At 41.4% G+C, this 15,722-nt stretch overlaps 4 protein-coding genes across 4 annotated transcripts; 2 read left to right on the top strand and 2 right to left on the bottom strand.

Moving 5' to 3' along the window:
• The first annotated feature begins 251 nt into the window (after window positions 1-251).
• On the top strand, window positions 252-1,482 carry LOC149680217 (uncharacterized). Its single transcript, XM_089834557.1, has 2 exons — window positions 252-680; window positions 759-1,482. The coding sequence occupies exon 2, from the start codon at window positions 760-762 to the stop codon at window positions 1,456-1,458; it is 699 nt and encodes a 232-aa protein (XP_089690683.1). The 5' UTR covers window positions 252-680; window position 759; the 3' UTR covers window positions 1,459-1,482.
• A 4,220-nt stretch (window positions 1,483-5,702) lies between these two features.
• Window positions 5,703-6,905, top strand: LOC149680216 (uncharacterized protein F54H12.2-like). The gene has a single exon (XM_089834594.1). It carries the CDS (start codon window positions 5,703-5,705, stop codon window positions 6,903-6,905), a length of 1,203 nt encoding a protein of 400 aa, XP_089690720.1.
• A 698-nt stretch (window positions 6,906-7,603) lies between these two features.
• On the bottom strand, window positions 7,604-11,081 carry LOC149680215 (uncharacterized). Its single transcript, XM_089834556.1, has 7 exons — window positions 10,414-11,081; window positions 10,209-10,350; window positions 9,835-10,150; window positions 9,052-9,779; window positions 8,485-8,997; window positions 8,141-8,422; window positions 7,604-8,083 (listed from the first exon to the last, which is right to left on the bottom strand). Exons 1-7 carry the CDS (start codon window positions 10,465-10,467, stop codon window positions 7,620-7,622), a joined length of 2,499 nt encoding a protein of 832 aa, XP_089690682.1. The 5' UTR covers window positions 10,468-11,081; the 3' UTR covers window positions 7,604-7,619.
• Window positions 11,082-12,194: 1,113 nt separating this feature from the next.
• LOC149680214 (uncharacterized) lies at window positions 12,195-13,346 on the bottom strand. The gene is made up of 2 exons (XM_089834648.1): window positions 12,860-13,346; window positions 12,195-12,793 (listed from the first exon to the last, which is right to left on the bottom strand). Coding segments are annotated over exons 1-2 (540 nt in total). The 5' UTR covers window positions 12,862-13,346; the 3' UTR covers window positions 12,195-12,255.
• Between the last annotated feature and the right edge of the window lie 2,376 nt (window positions 13,347-15,722).

Raw genomic sequence — 15,722 nt, 5'->3', positions numbered from 1 at the left:
TGACCAGCCTCTTCTTTCATATCCCACCGTCCCGAGGAAGGAGGTCCGGGACTTTGACGCGCGCCCAGATTACTCTGTTCCCTATTTCTGCTTCTAAAATAAAAATCTTTCAATGGCCTCACATTTGCGCTAAACGCGAGTAGGGTTCATAAGAGTCTCCCAGGCCAAGCACTGTGGAAGGCAGGGGCGGTGCACGCACCGCGTGCGGTGCAAGCGGTGCGTGCGGTGCGTGCGGTGCAAGCGGTGCGAGGGGGGAGTCGATGGCGCCAGTGGAACTTTCGAGAAGTTTAATTTTATCGCAAACACTAAGATAAGATAAGGGATAAGAAAAATAAAAAGTGGGAATTCAAATCAGTTCAATTCTAGTGTAGTTTAAAAATGGATTTTAACTTGTGGGGGTAAAACCCCGGAAAAGGGCGTCATGGAAAACCCGGGGAAAACCAACGCCATGGGAAAATATTCTGTCCCCAAATGAAACCCGATTGCGACATGTGGCGCCCCAGAAAACCCATTACTCACCCCCAAAAATGCACAGTTAAAGCTACAATGACGTAGAATATAATGGCACTATAAATAGCCAGACTAACCAAAGTAGAAAATCATTCCAACCTCAAAGTTCTAAGAAGGAGACCAACAAGTACCAGAAGACCAGCAAGTTCCAAAAGACCGACAAGTACAATGTAAGTAAAATATTTTAAAGACCGAGAGTAATTGTAAATTTAGTTGTAATTGTAAATTAACAATTTTGAATTGGACAGAATGTCCGCCACAACGTTCCTCCCCATATCGTCGGAAAAAGGCATCGAGGTTACGCCGGATCTCGACGTACGACTGGGGTGCCAAGATAGTTCTACGGGGATCACCCTAGCGGAGTCGGACTTCCACGAACTCTACCAAAGAAAGGCCGAAATATTAGCGTTTTTCGAGGCAAACGACGCACCGGGGACATCGTGGTTTTTCACCGGTTCCGAGACGAAGCGTGTAGAGTTGAGAACGTACCAGGGTCGCAAGATAATGGACATCAGGGTGATGTATCCCGGAACGGGTGTGATGTACGGCACGATGCTACCAACCAAGAAGGGCTTCGCGGTTGGATACTTCGCCACCGAGACGTTGATGTCAACCTATAACGACGTGGTTACGCTCCTCAACGAGGGAAAACGTGTGCGCGAGTTAATTAAAAACTGCGTTCTCGAACAATTGCGTATAAATATAAAAAAATGTTGTTACGGGTGTGGTGTCGATCACCCATCCCAGACACAACACAATTGTTTAGATGGTTGGGAGATGCGTGTGGCCATGAACTATGAGACCGCGGTGGATAACTTGGATTACGTTGAAATATATAAAGTATTTCAAAACAAAACCTTTTTGGTAGATGAATTTTGTAAACGTGTGATAACAAAAATTATTTTTAAGAGCAGAGAATATTTATTAATAAAAGCTAATGGTATATGAAAATGTGTGTCATTCGTTAAAATGGACTTCAGCCTACAACACCCTTTTAACGGTCTTATCGCCGGGGCGACTCAGTCGGGGAAATCATTCTTTGTAGCTAATCTCATTAAGCATAGAGATATATGTATTACCCCGCCACCAGATAGAATAATATGGTGTTATACAGAATATCAACCGAAACTTTTTAATTCGGTATTGGATCACACCCCGTCAGTTGAATTTCACGAGGGTATATTAAACGTAAATCTATTAGACCCCAATGTCAAGAACTTTGTCATTCTCGATGACTTGCTTTGTGAAATTTCAAATAACAAGGATGTAACGAATTTGTTCATACGTGGATCCCATCATAAAAATACGTCGGTCTTCATTCTCATGCAAAACTTATATTATCCCGGGAAGGAAATAAGAACATTAAATTTAAACGCCCACTATCTGATAATATTCAAATCTCCGCGAGACAAATCGGCTATATTTCATTTGGCGAAACAGATATGCCCCACAAACAGTAAATACGTCATCGACGCATTCCATCAAGCCATATCTAGAGATTACGGGTATTTATGGGTTGATTTAAAACCAACCACGTCAGATGAACATCGGCTGCGAACGGGTGTTATACCGGGAGAAGAAGCTGCCGTCTTTGTACCAAAATGAAGAGAATTCACACGCACCGAGATTTTTTAAAGTTTTTAACTACGTGCAATCCGAGTCAGAGAAAACACGCAATCAAACACGCCAGTAATGACTCCATCAAAGCCATCGTGGAGGGGTGTATAAATGTCCTACGTGGGAATGTGAAATTATCAGATGATCAGAAGAAGCGACTGAGGAAATACACGCGAAAGTTAAGGAAGCTGTCTCAACAGAAAACAGTAGCGAAGCGAAAGAAGATTCTCTCTCAAAACGGAGGTTTTCTCCCACTTTTGTTAGCACCACTCTTATCTCTTGCGAGCACGGCGGCGGGTGCTGCCATAAGTAGAGCTATTAATAGAAATGGCTAGGAAGATGATTCTGGTTCCGGAGGAAGTTTATCGTCGATTGAATTCGCAACCCAAAATCGAACTTGACGAACACCTAGATACTAATGCCGTTTTGAATAATAGAAAATTAAATAAATCGCAAAAGATAAATTTGTATAATCATCTATTATCGAGCGCCGTTAACAAAAGAAGGAGGAAGAAAACGGTTAAGGCACCGAAAAAGAAGGACTGGTATCCGGAAATAGCTCTCGCTATTCCAGATACGCACCTCAAAAAGGCAATCGCTTTATACAAATGGATTCATAATAACACCAAGATTGACTGGACCGCTAATGGCGAACTGATATTCAAAGGTCACCCCATCGTCGGATCTAATATCGTGGACATGCTACACGAATCCGTCAGGGCTTTAAGAAATAAACCGAAAGACACTGTCACCGGAATAGACCACTTTTACGAACTGCTTTCGAGTGAAAGTGTACCGAAAACCTTAATTAAAAATGTACAACATTATAACATAGATAGTCTACCGAATATTGACAGCGTAAATAGTTCACCAAGTGTTGTGCATAAACTTGATTTTTTACCTCCATCTCCGGAGTCTATGTTCGGTAATGGAAATTGGATTACTTTGTAATAAAGAATGATATAAACGAATATACCATGTGCACATTCTTTCACAATTCATTCACACATCATCATGGAAGGGTGTAATGATTCAGCGCCCACCGGGGTTTTAACGTCCCTATATTTAAATTCACCCAAAGTTATTACGGCGTTGTTAATATTAGTAATTATTATAATTATTGAACTATTTGACTTCGCGTATTGGTACGCCCAAAACAACACGAACAGTACGAGACATGGATAAACTTGAAGAGATTTACTACAACGAAAGAGACCCGGGGAGTTACGGGGGCGTGCATGGACTATATCGCGCCGCTATCTCAAAGGGAATTAACGTCAACTTGAACGATGTTCGGGAATTTTTAATGCGTCAAGATACGTATACGCTACACAAACCGGCGAGATACAAATTCAAAAGAAACAAGACTATAGTGTATGGAATAGACGAACAGTGGCAAATTGACTTGGCAGACATGCAAAACATCAAACGTCACAACGACGGTTATCGATATTTATTATGCTGTATCGATATATTCAGCAAATTCGCGTTCGCAGTTGCGACCAAGGACAAAAAGGGTTCTACGATGGTAGCCGCATTTAGATCTATTTTAGAATCGGGCAGAAAACCCAAGATTGTGCAATCCGACCACGGCAAGGAATTTCTTTGCAAAGAACTACAAGAGGAATTTAAACGTAAGCGCATTAGGTTTTTCGCCACTCACTCGGAAGTTAAATCTAGCGTCGTCGAACGATTTAATCGAACTTTGAAAGCGCGCATGTACCGATATTTCACGCAAAACGATACGTATAGATACATCGACGTATTACCGGATTTATTGGAATCGTATAACAACAACTATCATAGATCTATTAAATGCAAACCGGTTGAAGTCACGAGTGAAAATTCCAAAAAGGTTTGGGATAACCTATACGGGCGTGTTGATTTTTCTCCCCCAGCTTCCTACCCCTTTGAGGTGGGCGACCTAGTTAGAATAAGCAAAAATAAAAGGACATTTGAAAAGGGGTATTTAGCCAATTACACGGAGGAATTGTTCAAAGTAACGGAACTAATAGCGAGGGATCCTCCAGTATATAAGCTCGCGGATCTAAACTCCGAACTCATTTCCGGTGTTTTCTACAAAGAGGAAATACAGAAAATTGGCAAGGATCTCGAAAACTGTAAATTTAAAATCGAAAGGGTTTTACGAAAAAGAACTAAACCCGACGGTACCAAAGAACTGCTAGTTCGTTGGCGTGGATACAGTTCAGAATTTGATTCTTGGGTGCAGGAAATCGAAACAAGATGAGTTTCTACATCACACTACCTTCCGACTCATCGACGCAATATTTCAAGAACAACACCATAAGTAGGTTCCGGACATATCTACCGGAACCCATTAAACTCGACGGATCCTTGTACGAAGTTGGACTGGCCGAAATCAGCTACCCGAGAACTTGGAATAACGTGAAACAAGAATGCGCGTTCATAATTCAGGATACAACTTACGATGGCGATGTCGGAACAAACCTCAGGAACCAAGAAGGGGAGTATAAGAGTGTCGCAGTAGACGCTTATCGAGAGACGCGTGACATAACCATATTTATCCCTCCTGGGTATTACGGTTCGGCGGAAGAATTATTGGAAATAATGTCAACCGACGATGATGGTCAAAAAATAAACTCTAGGGTTGAGTTTCATTACAACAAACCAAACCGACGAGTTGTAGTCGAATTAAAGGGAGCAAACCGAGTTCGTATCCCCCACGAAGTCGCCATTATATTAGGTTTCACTAGAAACCCCGGCGAAGACGTCACCGTGGATAAGTCTATGACCGCGCCATTCAGCTGCGACATGGATGCTGGGTTACACTCTATATTCGTATACTCCGATATAATTCAATGTCGATCGGTCGGAGACTCTGATGTTCCTCTTTTACGAATTATAAGTATAAATGGAAAGGATGGAGACACGGTCGAGAAGGAGTTTTCCAGACCGCATTATATGCCTATAGCGAACAACCAATTTCAAACCATCGAAATAAATATTATGAGCGAGATGGGCGTACCGGTACATTTCGAACGAGGGAAAGTTCACGTCACTCTTCACTTTAGACCCAGGAGACCCTGGACTCTGTTATAAAAGCGTCATGAACATTATTAAACCCCTCACTTTCCACACGTTTGTCGGGGTTGCAACATGTCGCCGTATAACTCGGGACACCTCTCCGTGGGAGATTATCAAAACTATTATCTGAATCAAATTGGACATGGGTCACTTCCCGTATACCGCGGTGTGGCCGTTCAAAGAGGTTACGGTCTCGGAAATATATTAGCCTCGGCATTTCGATCCGCCATGCCCATTCTAAAAAGGGGTGCGAAATTTCTCGGACGAAAAGCTTTAAATACGGGTGCAAAAATTGCGACAGACCTCACGGAGGGTGTATCGTTTAAAGAGGCGTTAAAAACAAGAGGAAGCGAAGCGGGCAAGGAAACGTTGAGAAAGGCGGCCGAAACAGTAACGGGATTAACCGGAAACGGTCGTAAAAGGAAGAGTACGACTTCGCGTATCGTCAGTTCAGTTCGAACCAGGAAGAAGAGAAGGTCGTACCCGTTGCAACCCGATATATTTTCATAATGTCTCTGGCGCATCCAAGCTCTCAAAGCAGCATCAGCTCGGAATTGGATTTATTCCACGTACCGTACACCCAAACCGGAATATTAGGGAGTCAGTGGGTAGAGTATAACCCAACGTCCAACGTTAATGAAAATCAGGCAATCATATTCTCCATTACTGGAAACTCGGAAACATACATCGATTTGAAGAACACTCTCATTCAAGTACAAGTCAAAGTGGTAAAACCCGACGGAACGCTACCCAAGGCCGAAGTTCGCGATGCGTCAAATACCGTAGTAACGGCCGCTGATAAAATTGGACCGGAAAATCTATTTCTAAGTAGCCTTTTTAGCGAAGTCCACGCGTCGTTGGGTGATAGATCGGTTACATCGTGCCCTCAACAATACCCATTCAAGAGTATGATTCAAACGCAGTTGACTTTCGGAGGACCCGCCAAAGAGAGTTTTTTGACGGGGGCGCTCTTCTACAAGGATTCATCGGGAAAATTCGACGATTATTTTGAAAATGAAGGGTTCGAGAAGCGTGCAAAATTCGCCCAAGAAGGTGTTATCGATTTAATCGGCATAGTACACGTGGATATTTGTCAACAAAACCGCTTTATACCAAACTTGATCGACCTTAATTTCAAGTTTATCAAAAGTCCCAACGAATTCTGTTTACACACGGATGGAACAAAGTGTAAGGTTGTATTCTCGCACGCGTCAATGTTCGTCAGAAGAGTCAGATTAACACCCGAGATTATGATATCCCACGCCAAAACCCTGGAAATGGCCACGATGAAATACCCAATTACTCGTACCGAGTGTAATTCATTTTCAATATCTCAAGGAAATAAAATAGCCGTGAAAGACAATTTATTTAGCGGACAATTACCGAGTAAAGTAGTGATTGGCTTTGTCGATCAAAACGCGTTTTTGGGTGATTACAAAATGTCGCCTTTCAATTTTAAAAACTATGCGGTATCTCAAATCGCTTTGTACGTTGACGGGGTTAGCGTACCGCATAAACCGCTGAACCCAAACTTCAAGGATAACCTATACATGCGATCGTATACTAATCTATTCCTCCAAACTGGACAATGGAATATCGACGAGGGAAACTTTATCGGGCGAGATGAATTCGCCAATGGAAACGCTCTATTCGTCTTCGACCTAACTCCCGATCTCAACGGTAGTTCCGGTGAAAGTTTCAACCTTATATAGAATGGGAGTGTGCGATTGGAATTAATTTTCGGGGAATCACTGCCGTCTACGGTTAGCGTGATTTACTATTCAGAGTTTCAATCCCTGATTGAAATTGATAAAAACAGAGCCGTTTTATTCGACCAAAGTTCGTAAGAACCGCGCCAGGGGGCCAGCCCGCGCTCGCGAGTCGAGTACATATTTGAAATCGCGCGCGCGAGTCACGTACATTTGAATACGCGCGCGTCCGGAAACGCGTTCAAAATGGACACTCAACAACTTGAACGAATATTAAGACGTGATCGCTACACCAAGAATCTGTTTAGAGGGATATTCCCAGCGGATAAACTCCCAAAGACCGTTACAACGTTTCCCTCATTATTCATCGTGAATACCGATACGTCGAGAGGTCGCGGAGAACATTGGACAACGATCTACATTTCGAGGAAAAAGAACACTGAATTTTTTGAAAGTTACGGCAACCCACCTGATGTGTTTAAATTTAACGATTTCGTGGAACGAAACAGCCTAACTGTGACGTACAATTCGCGTCAATTACAAGGAGAATCTAGTATAACATGCGGTGGATATTGCGTCTATTTTTCCCTCTATCGATGTCGAGGAATTAAAATGTATAAAATAATAGAGAGATTCTCTACAAACAAAAATGTAAACGATCGTATGATTGTGGAATATATGTATAAGAATTACTCAATAAATTTGTCTTAAAATTTTTTATTTTGTATCTTTATGACCATGGGCGAGTGTAGAAACACCGTCATCTAAAATGAACCTCTTGTCGTCGCAAGGGTTAAGACATAGTTTATTCTGTCTCACCGTTGTTAAAACATGTTTTTTGCTCACGATTCGAGTCATTTCAGCTACAGTCAACTCGCGATTAAACAAGCAGTCGCGGTACTGCTCGTGTCGAACATTCTTCTTGACCACACGCTTGCATACACCTTTACAAGTCTTCTTCTCGCCCTTTGCAGATAATATACTATACATTTTGGGTCTTAGACCACAAAACTGTTCGATCGGTGTACCATCTAGCTCGTCTTTGAATTTTCCGAGTTTTTTCTTGTTCGCTTCACTAAAAAGCGGGTGATCGCGAGGGTAACCAGAAAAATCGTACATGTCCGCTTGGGCGGTGAAATCGGCGTATAGGTCGGGGGTTTCGATGCAGTACGTGAGACTGTCTGTAATTATAAGATGGATTAGTTTAAAATCGGGTAAACACCTTAAAAACCTCGTACCTGTATCTGTGAAAAGTAATTTCGCCCTCTCCCCATATCGTCTCTGGATTACATCGTAATGAAATTGGTACATCAGAAGTTTTGATAAGTCCAGAATAACGAACCCCGTGTAGATGGGGCGGTTTAGGACCAACTTCTTTTTTGTCATGTGAATACCGACCAATTGATTGTGAAAGATGGTAAACTTCTCAAAGGCGGGAGAACTGGCCTTTTTAACCGCCTTCTCTGGTGTTGTAACTAGTTTGAAATCCTGACGATTTCTCAAGTTTTCCATAGTTTTACCTGAAAAATCATTTTAATTTTTATTTATTTTTTTAATTTTGTAAATTAAGTTAATTACGTACCAAAGACGGCATTGTTCATTAATTTATATAGATCTTTTTCGAAATCGTCTGTTGCTAGTTTTCTTTTCTCCGTATTGAAGTTAATATATTCCTTCAACCAGGCACCCTGTTCGAACTTCAAAATCCGATGAATCTTGGTGATCTTTAACCCCTTTGATACGTAATACTTCAAGTTACGGTAGTGAACTACGTATCGTTCCTTATTGAAAAGGTTGGGGACTAATTTCGGTAGCGATTCCTTGATTTTTATGTTGAGCGAGGTCATCTGGTCCTTTGAATATTCGGAGAGCATCTCAGGTTTGATTGTCATTGATTCTGGTGCCAATGGGTAAGAGTTATGATCGTTGTGCAAGTCCTCCGGATATTCGAGGTCCGCCTCAACTATGAAACCTTCTGGTGAGGTGTCGGAACAACGTAAAATTTCGGTTTCAGAGTCCGGAGTTGGTTCAACCCATCGGAAGTTCTTCACCGGTAGGGCGTCGCACATGACAGTACCGTACAAGTTGTTACAATCTATGAATGCTAGTTATTAGTTTGTTTCACTGATTTTAATCTAAAATTTCTTACCAAGGTAGCAGATGTAACTACTAGGCTTCGATTCGTCGTGTGATTCTAGATATTTGTTGTTGGCTGCTGCAAACCGATGACTTATCATCGAGACACCTCCCCTAATCCCCTTTTCGATGAATAGGTGCATATCCTCATCCAAAAGAAGGTCTAAGCGTACCTTCGTTTTACAAAGGGCGGCGCTCCATGCAAAACCTGGTAGGGTATAAGCATGGGCCGGATCGAGTCGATAGGATGTCATACACATTTTGCGGAAATTGTGGAACACATCGGCTAGAAGGAGTGTGTCGGACAACACGTACAGGTCGTGATACCCTCCCAGATTTTGTATGTTAAAAGATTGCCACACGTTTTGAGCGTGGGCGTAATCTTCCTGGGCCAAGGGTTCGTCAGTGAGGTCGTTATGGAAGCACTCAATTGGTGGTAGTTGCCTCTCGTCAAAGCGCTTCTCCGAATCCATGTAGGTGTACGGGTAAACACCCTTCCTAAGAAGTAACTTGACCTCGTCTGGGTTGAATACAGAGTTCAACAATGGGAATTTCGCCGGTCCGCCCTTCGCCACATTCGAAACAAGTGTCTCGAGTGACGCCGGTAAGAACCGAATACTATCCACAAAACGTAAATTCCCTAGTGTGAATGAAATGTACGTTTCACTGTTGGACGCGATACAGTCAATCTTCTTGTTTCTTATCAGGGCGATTTGCTGCATGATAAGGTGGGCGTCGTATCTGTTGGCGTTACGTAGTTAGCATACAGTTATAATTATCGATTATGGTTAATTACCTGCTCAAGTTATGCATCACGACTGGGATGAATTTAGGTGCTTTTAACTTCAGATTACAACTCTGGCATGCGCACCCCCTATATACTCCGGTGTAGTGGTCGTGGTCACGTGTTTTGACCATCTTTCCAACGAATGGTTCCTCGCAAACGTAACAGTGCGTTGAAGTATGGAATGCGATTTCTTCATCGGCAGAAAGTTGCATGGGAATATTTTCCTTCAACATTTCGGCGATATCATCAGCTTCACCCAAAAGCATTTTCAGAAATTTCAAAGCTCCATCTCCCCCTCTGTACGTCTCATGCTTGACGAGATTTCCTGCGAATAATCAAATATGTTAGATAATAGGACACGTGATTCACGGTTTTGAACTCACCAGTTGGACCGACAATAGCGTATGAAAACCCACACGCTACATGTAGCGCTAATGTCGTAGTTGACGACAGTGACGAGTCCGGCAGACACGTTGAGACTTTTGGTAGAAGAGATTCGAAATCAGCAACGATGATATATGGAACCTGTTTATGTAACAAATATTATGATATATCCCACGTTAAAATAAAACATATCTCGTATATTACCATTTGATTCCATCCAAAGTTTTCGAATTTTAAAACTGGTTTATCGTGAGGCATGATAACGCGTTGTGGATCGTGCACATTACACTCTCGCACATGGTTATTGTGTACTTCTTCCGTGTTGCTTCTCTTCAAACAATACCGACAATAATAGACTGTTCCTTTGTGTTTCGTGAAGTCGCTTAGAAGGCGACTTAGGTGTCGGATCAATACAAAATGTTTTGATTCACCATTTGAAACCAAAAGCAAATCAATTTGTCGTGCTTCGGGGACTTTCTTCTCACTCACATACCGGGGAAAGTAACCCTTTTCATAAGCGAAAATATTGATGGAGAGGTTATTCTTTTCCTCGAAGGTCTTAAGTTTATATGAGTCCAACTCGAAGGGGAATGTAATGCCGGACACGTTCAGTTCGTCCTCATATGGTCTATAATGAGTGATTCGACTAGGATGGTTGGGCGCGGGATGTAACTTGGCCAAAATTGACCACAAGAAACACTTGTTGTCGAGTGGGTCCTCCGGGTCCACGTTTACAGTAGCCTTTTTATTTTCAATTATGGGTGGTAATTGAAAATAGGTTCCACCAACAAGGGGTAGATATTGGATGATGTTGATTTGGACGTATAGAATACGGTCTTAAACCCAGCCACTTCCCATCGATTCGAAATTGTTCAGACTTTCAGCTATTTTCTCCCGACTTAAGTCTAGCTGTCGGGGAATAACCTCTGGTGTTAGAGTTGCGTGTGTGAACCCGCGGAAGTACGGACTAGTTTCGACGTCTGTACCCGTATTCCCGAGTTCCCGCGTGTATCGCGCTCGCACCACCATGTACCATTTTATTCCTCTCTTTTCCAAAAGTTTGTTTCTGAGATATGTTTCCAGTTTATCACGGTGTTCATTTAAGAACAATACGGGATCTGTAACCCCTTCCGGCGCGGTAAGTCGAGCTGAAAAAATCGCGTCCTCGAGCGCGTTAATTTCCTCGATTTCTGGTTCAGGTGGGTTAACCGCGTTTTGTTGAACCTCCCAATTGTCCATGAATTCATTTATTCCCACGTCATCTTGAGACGAGAGTTCATTCTTTTGTTCATCCTCCCATTTCTCCATAAACGTGTTAAGTCCTTCGTCATCTTGTGAGAGAAGGTTATCCGGATCTAAACATACATTTAATGTAAGTTTTTCAACTGGAGAGGGTAGGGTTTCCGAATCAAGTTGTATTTTTTCGTCTAAATTAAATATAAACTTACCATTTTCCACTCGACGCTTTTTCGGTATTCCCACCAACGTGGGCGAAGCGGCCCTCTTTACGGGAGAATTTGGTGGGGTAATACGGTGTGACGGTCCGGGTTGTGGTGACGCTCCCCGCGGAGGGTTTAAGTTTACCCCGGGCTCGTCGTGGTTAAATTTCCGTTGGTGTCGAATCAAAATATCCCGACGCGTAAATACTTTACCGCAGAAGTTACAATTAAATTTTACATTACCGTGTACACTGCGCGTGTGTCGATCTAGGCTCCGTTTACAGCTGAAGGTAGATGTACATTTCTCGCAGAGGAACATCTTGAGGAGTGATCTATTCACTCGTGTAACCACGTTTTATTCTAGTTGGCTTATCTTTGTATGATTTCCCCGGGTTTCGTTGACTTGGCGCCGAGTTTGTGGTATTTTCCCACCAGCTCCGCGCGTAGATTGTATTTCCCACTACACGTCAAACCCCACGTGACTTTTTAAACTTTATAAGTATGTGTACGCTCCATCCCCGAATGTGTCTAATCAAAATACTAATATTATATCAAATCTTAGAATTCTTTTTATTTCAAACAACAATAAGTGAATTTTTATTTATTTTCAATCTATTTGTGAATATACATCATCTTGGTGTTTATACAACCATTCAGAATAAAGTATACATTTAGATAGGGCACATACATATTTCCCATTTTTAAAAATTGTCTTATGACCCACCAAACACGTGATCATGGGTCCATCCTCGTCAATATCTGATGCTTTGGGACACCCCACGCCATTTAAGTCAATAACGTCCCGGTGAATTATATTTAAGAGAAAAAAACACTTTTCTTCGCCTTTACAAAACACCCTTTCGTATCCTTGGACGACTTGAGATAAACACACCTCCAGTTTGTTGTATGACGTAACTCCATGACTCCAGGGGAGACCGTGTAAATTGTGGCAAATCCACCGGTTTTGTTGTTTGGCCTCCTGCGAGAGTTCCTGATCCGAGTACGGTGGTTCAAAGGACCATGATGCTACCCTCGGCGTTAGTTCGACCGTTGTTGCAGCCGCTTCCTTTACAATTTTTTCCCGTCCACCAACCGTTGATCGACCTTCCAAGAATTCAAAGTCAACGACGATTGAGTTTTTAAACCTAGGATGAGTATGGGTTATTACTATTCCGGGGTGATGAAATGTAATTGCGTGGTTAAGTACTTACATGGTACTTGTTGGTCTCCTTCTTCGTCCTTTCTACGAACTTTGAGGCTGGAATGATTTTCTACTTTGCCTGGTCTGGCTATTTATAGTGCCATTACATTCTACGTCATTAAGCTTTAACTTGGGGGTGAGTAATGGGTTTTCTGGGGCGTCACATGTTACAACCTGGGTAGAGAATATTTTCACGTGGCACCCTTTCCGGGGTATTACCCACCACAATAGGTTTCACACATTGGGATTTCCCTCATTCATTCGCCATTTTATTAATACGGGGGAAATTAATGGCTCGAATTTTAATCTAATTAACATATTGAAGTGTCGTTTATTTCTTGCGTCATAATTGACCCTATCTTCATATGGTATTATATGCACTATGCACCCTGAGAAGCGAACGCGTTTCATTTCAAATAGAGTGTTATCAACCTTTGTCTATATTGAATTTTATGGTATATAACATACCACTACTGTAATGATTTATTTTTCTCCGAGATATCTTATCAGCATTAAGAAATTAATTTTTGAACTACACTAGAATTGAACTGATTTGAATTCCCACTTTTTATTTTTCTTATCCCTTATCTTATCTTAGTGTTTGCGATAAAATTAAACTTCTCGAAAGTTCCACTGGCGCCATCGACTCCCCCCTCGCACCGCTCGCACCCCTCGCACCGCTTGCACCGCACGCACCGCTTGCACCGCACGCGGTGCGTGCACCGCCCCTGCCTTCCACAGTGCTTGGCCTGGGAGACTCTTATGAACCCTACTAACGCGGGAGGCTATAGCCCAACTTCAGGCTCCGTTTAGAGAAGCTCAATCGAGTAGCGAACATTCCTAGCATAGAAGCCCTTCTCCTCTGAAGTTGTTTCATGTATAGAATAGTCGAATTTGTCTATTTGAAGGGATCTCGTGCAGCGCATATGCCATCATGAATGAGATTTTCACTACGCTGCGATGAATCGCGCTTAAGACCCAGACGTAATTAATATGAGTTCTAAATATTATGATATCATGGCCCAAATAACAATATTTTTAAACCGCTTCTCCTCTTCAAAAGACGCGAGTTTTCTCTTAAAGGGAGTGGGAAGTGGAAAATAAAGTGATTTTTTTTATTGATTCTTCTACTAATCATGAGACCAGTATGCATAATGAAAAATTCAGGAAATACCTCCCATTGATTTTAATATTCAAATTAGGCTAAGATTTTAAGAATAGTTTCAAAAAAGGAACTCCGACCACTCGCGTAACGCCGTGCCTTTTTGTTAACAAAATTCTCGTGACACACTCCATGTCTCGCGCCACAATTGTCACATCGCGCAAATTTTTTCAAGTCTCGTGATAAATTTATTCAATACTGAGCGTGCCAAGAGAAAATTGTTGATAAAAAGGCAGGGCGCTACGCGATTGGTCGGAGGTCCTTATTTAAAATTATTCGTGAAATTTCAAACTAATCGTAGTTTAAAAATCGTTCGGTGTTATTTCTTGGATGTTTCGCTGTCTAATGGAAAAATCAATAAAAAATTACTTTATTATCCACTTCACCATCCCTTTAATGAACGTCTGATTTGTTTAAAAGTATTGCGCCACAAGACCAATCATATATATTCGCATAAGGTGCCATAACATCTAACAAGCATTATTACGACAAAGATTCGATACTCGATTATGAATTATCGCCACTCTAACCAAGTTTGCCAGATTTTGAATAAAGGCTGATTACTCGTGACCTATTCATCCGAATTGAATTTGGTTAACACTTTTCAAATATGTATCGACCCCAAGGAATCCGAAAATCGCATTTATATCCTCGAGAATCCAATATTCTCAAAGTTGATAATTTTGATATTTCCGGTTTCCGGTATAAGTATGCAAAGGACAACTGTGGAACGGGTAAAATATGAAAGAGGAATGCAAAACTTTTATAACGCACTTTATTCCAGAGCGCTAGCTTGAATAGTTTTTGAAATATAGTAAAATATGTGCGAAAAACGCAACGCGCAAAGACTTTTTTAACAGTCTGTACATGCCGCAAGAACTATCGTCACAACGTTGTCCGGTAGAGCTTGAATTGGCTTTAAAAATATTCTAAATCGATTATTTAGGATGCCAAAAAATTTTCAGACACACGTCTAGCACGAGAGTGGCTGTAAATAAAATTATAAATTATTGCATTAATCCTTACAGTGATAAATTTAGTATGGGCGATGCTTCAGCTATAACAAAGAACATGATCCAATATATCGAGCTGAATAATCGTCTCCGTATTTGTTTGGCATGTTTTTAGATATTCAAGCGAATATCAAATAGTGATTTTATTATTCGCGGTTTACAATTCGATAAATATTCGACTACTTAATCGTTATTGCTTATGATAAATATTCTAGAAGAAGTTGAAGTTACCAATTTTCAGAGTTTTTTTGGCGAAAAATTCAAAGTTATATTTAAACCGAGAACTGCTCATTTTTAATTTTAATAGCCGAAATAGCTTCATACTCATGAGTATATGAAAATAGTTACCGTTTATTGTGAATCGAGTTATACCGTGTTATTTTACGTAATGGATATGGACGCAGAAGGTGTGGATTCATGGGGAAACCCTCATCAGCCACTATTACGTAATTTGTTGGTTTGATTTGCCCTATTTGAAAGAAGTGCCGTATTATTCTTAATTGTTTAAAGGGGCCTTAAAATGTGTTTGAAGGGCCCTGGTTTAATTGTTATCTGCCTTAAGTTAAAACATATCTTTGGTTGTTTCATAAGTAACAAGACACTACGAAGTTAACACTAAACCGATAGTCTCTGTGCCATGAATCAGAAAAACCTAATTTGCGCATGAACTCGAACAAGTAATTAAAAATTAGACTATA

This window comes from Phalangium opilio, unplaced genomic scaffold (genome assembly GCF_054372755.1).
Source record: "Phalangium opilio isolate 3A_F unplaced genomic scaffold, DU_Popi_V2 ptg000039l_2, whole genome shotgun sequence".
Taxonomy (NCBI): domain Eukaryota; kingdom Metazoa; phylum Arthropoda; class Arachnida; order Opiliones; family Phalangiidae; genus Phalangium; species Phalangium opilio.
Note: the sequence above shows the minus strand (reverse complement) of the source record. Positions and strands in the feature narration are given on the sequence as shown.

What these genes read in the sequence shown, in the direction of transcription:
- LOC149680217 (XM_089834557.1), top strand. Translation starts at nt 760, where the DNA reads ATGTCCGCCACAACGTTCCTCCCCATATCGTCGGAAAAAGGCATCGAG.
- LOC149680216 (XM_089834594.1), top strand. Translation starts at nt 5,703, where the DNA reads ATGTCTCTGGCGCATCCAAGCTCTCAAAGCAGCATCAGCTCGGAATTG.
- LOC149680215 (XM_089834556.1), bottom strand. Translation starts at nt 10,467, where the DNA reads ATGCCTCACGATAAACCAGTTTTAAAATTCGAAAACTTTGGATGGAAT. An exon ending in AATGAACAATGCCGTCTTTG is followed by an intron (nt 8,423 to 8,484) that starts GTACGTAATTAA and finishes ATGATTTTTCAG; the next exon opens with GTAAAACTATGGAAAACTTG. An exon ending in ATTACTTTTCACAGATACAG is followed by an intron (nt 8,084 to 8,140) that starts GTACGAGGTTTT and finishes TTATAATTACAG; the next exon opens with ACAGTCTCACGTACTGCATC.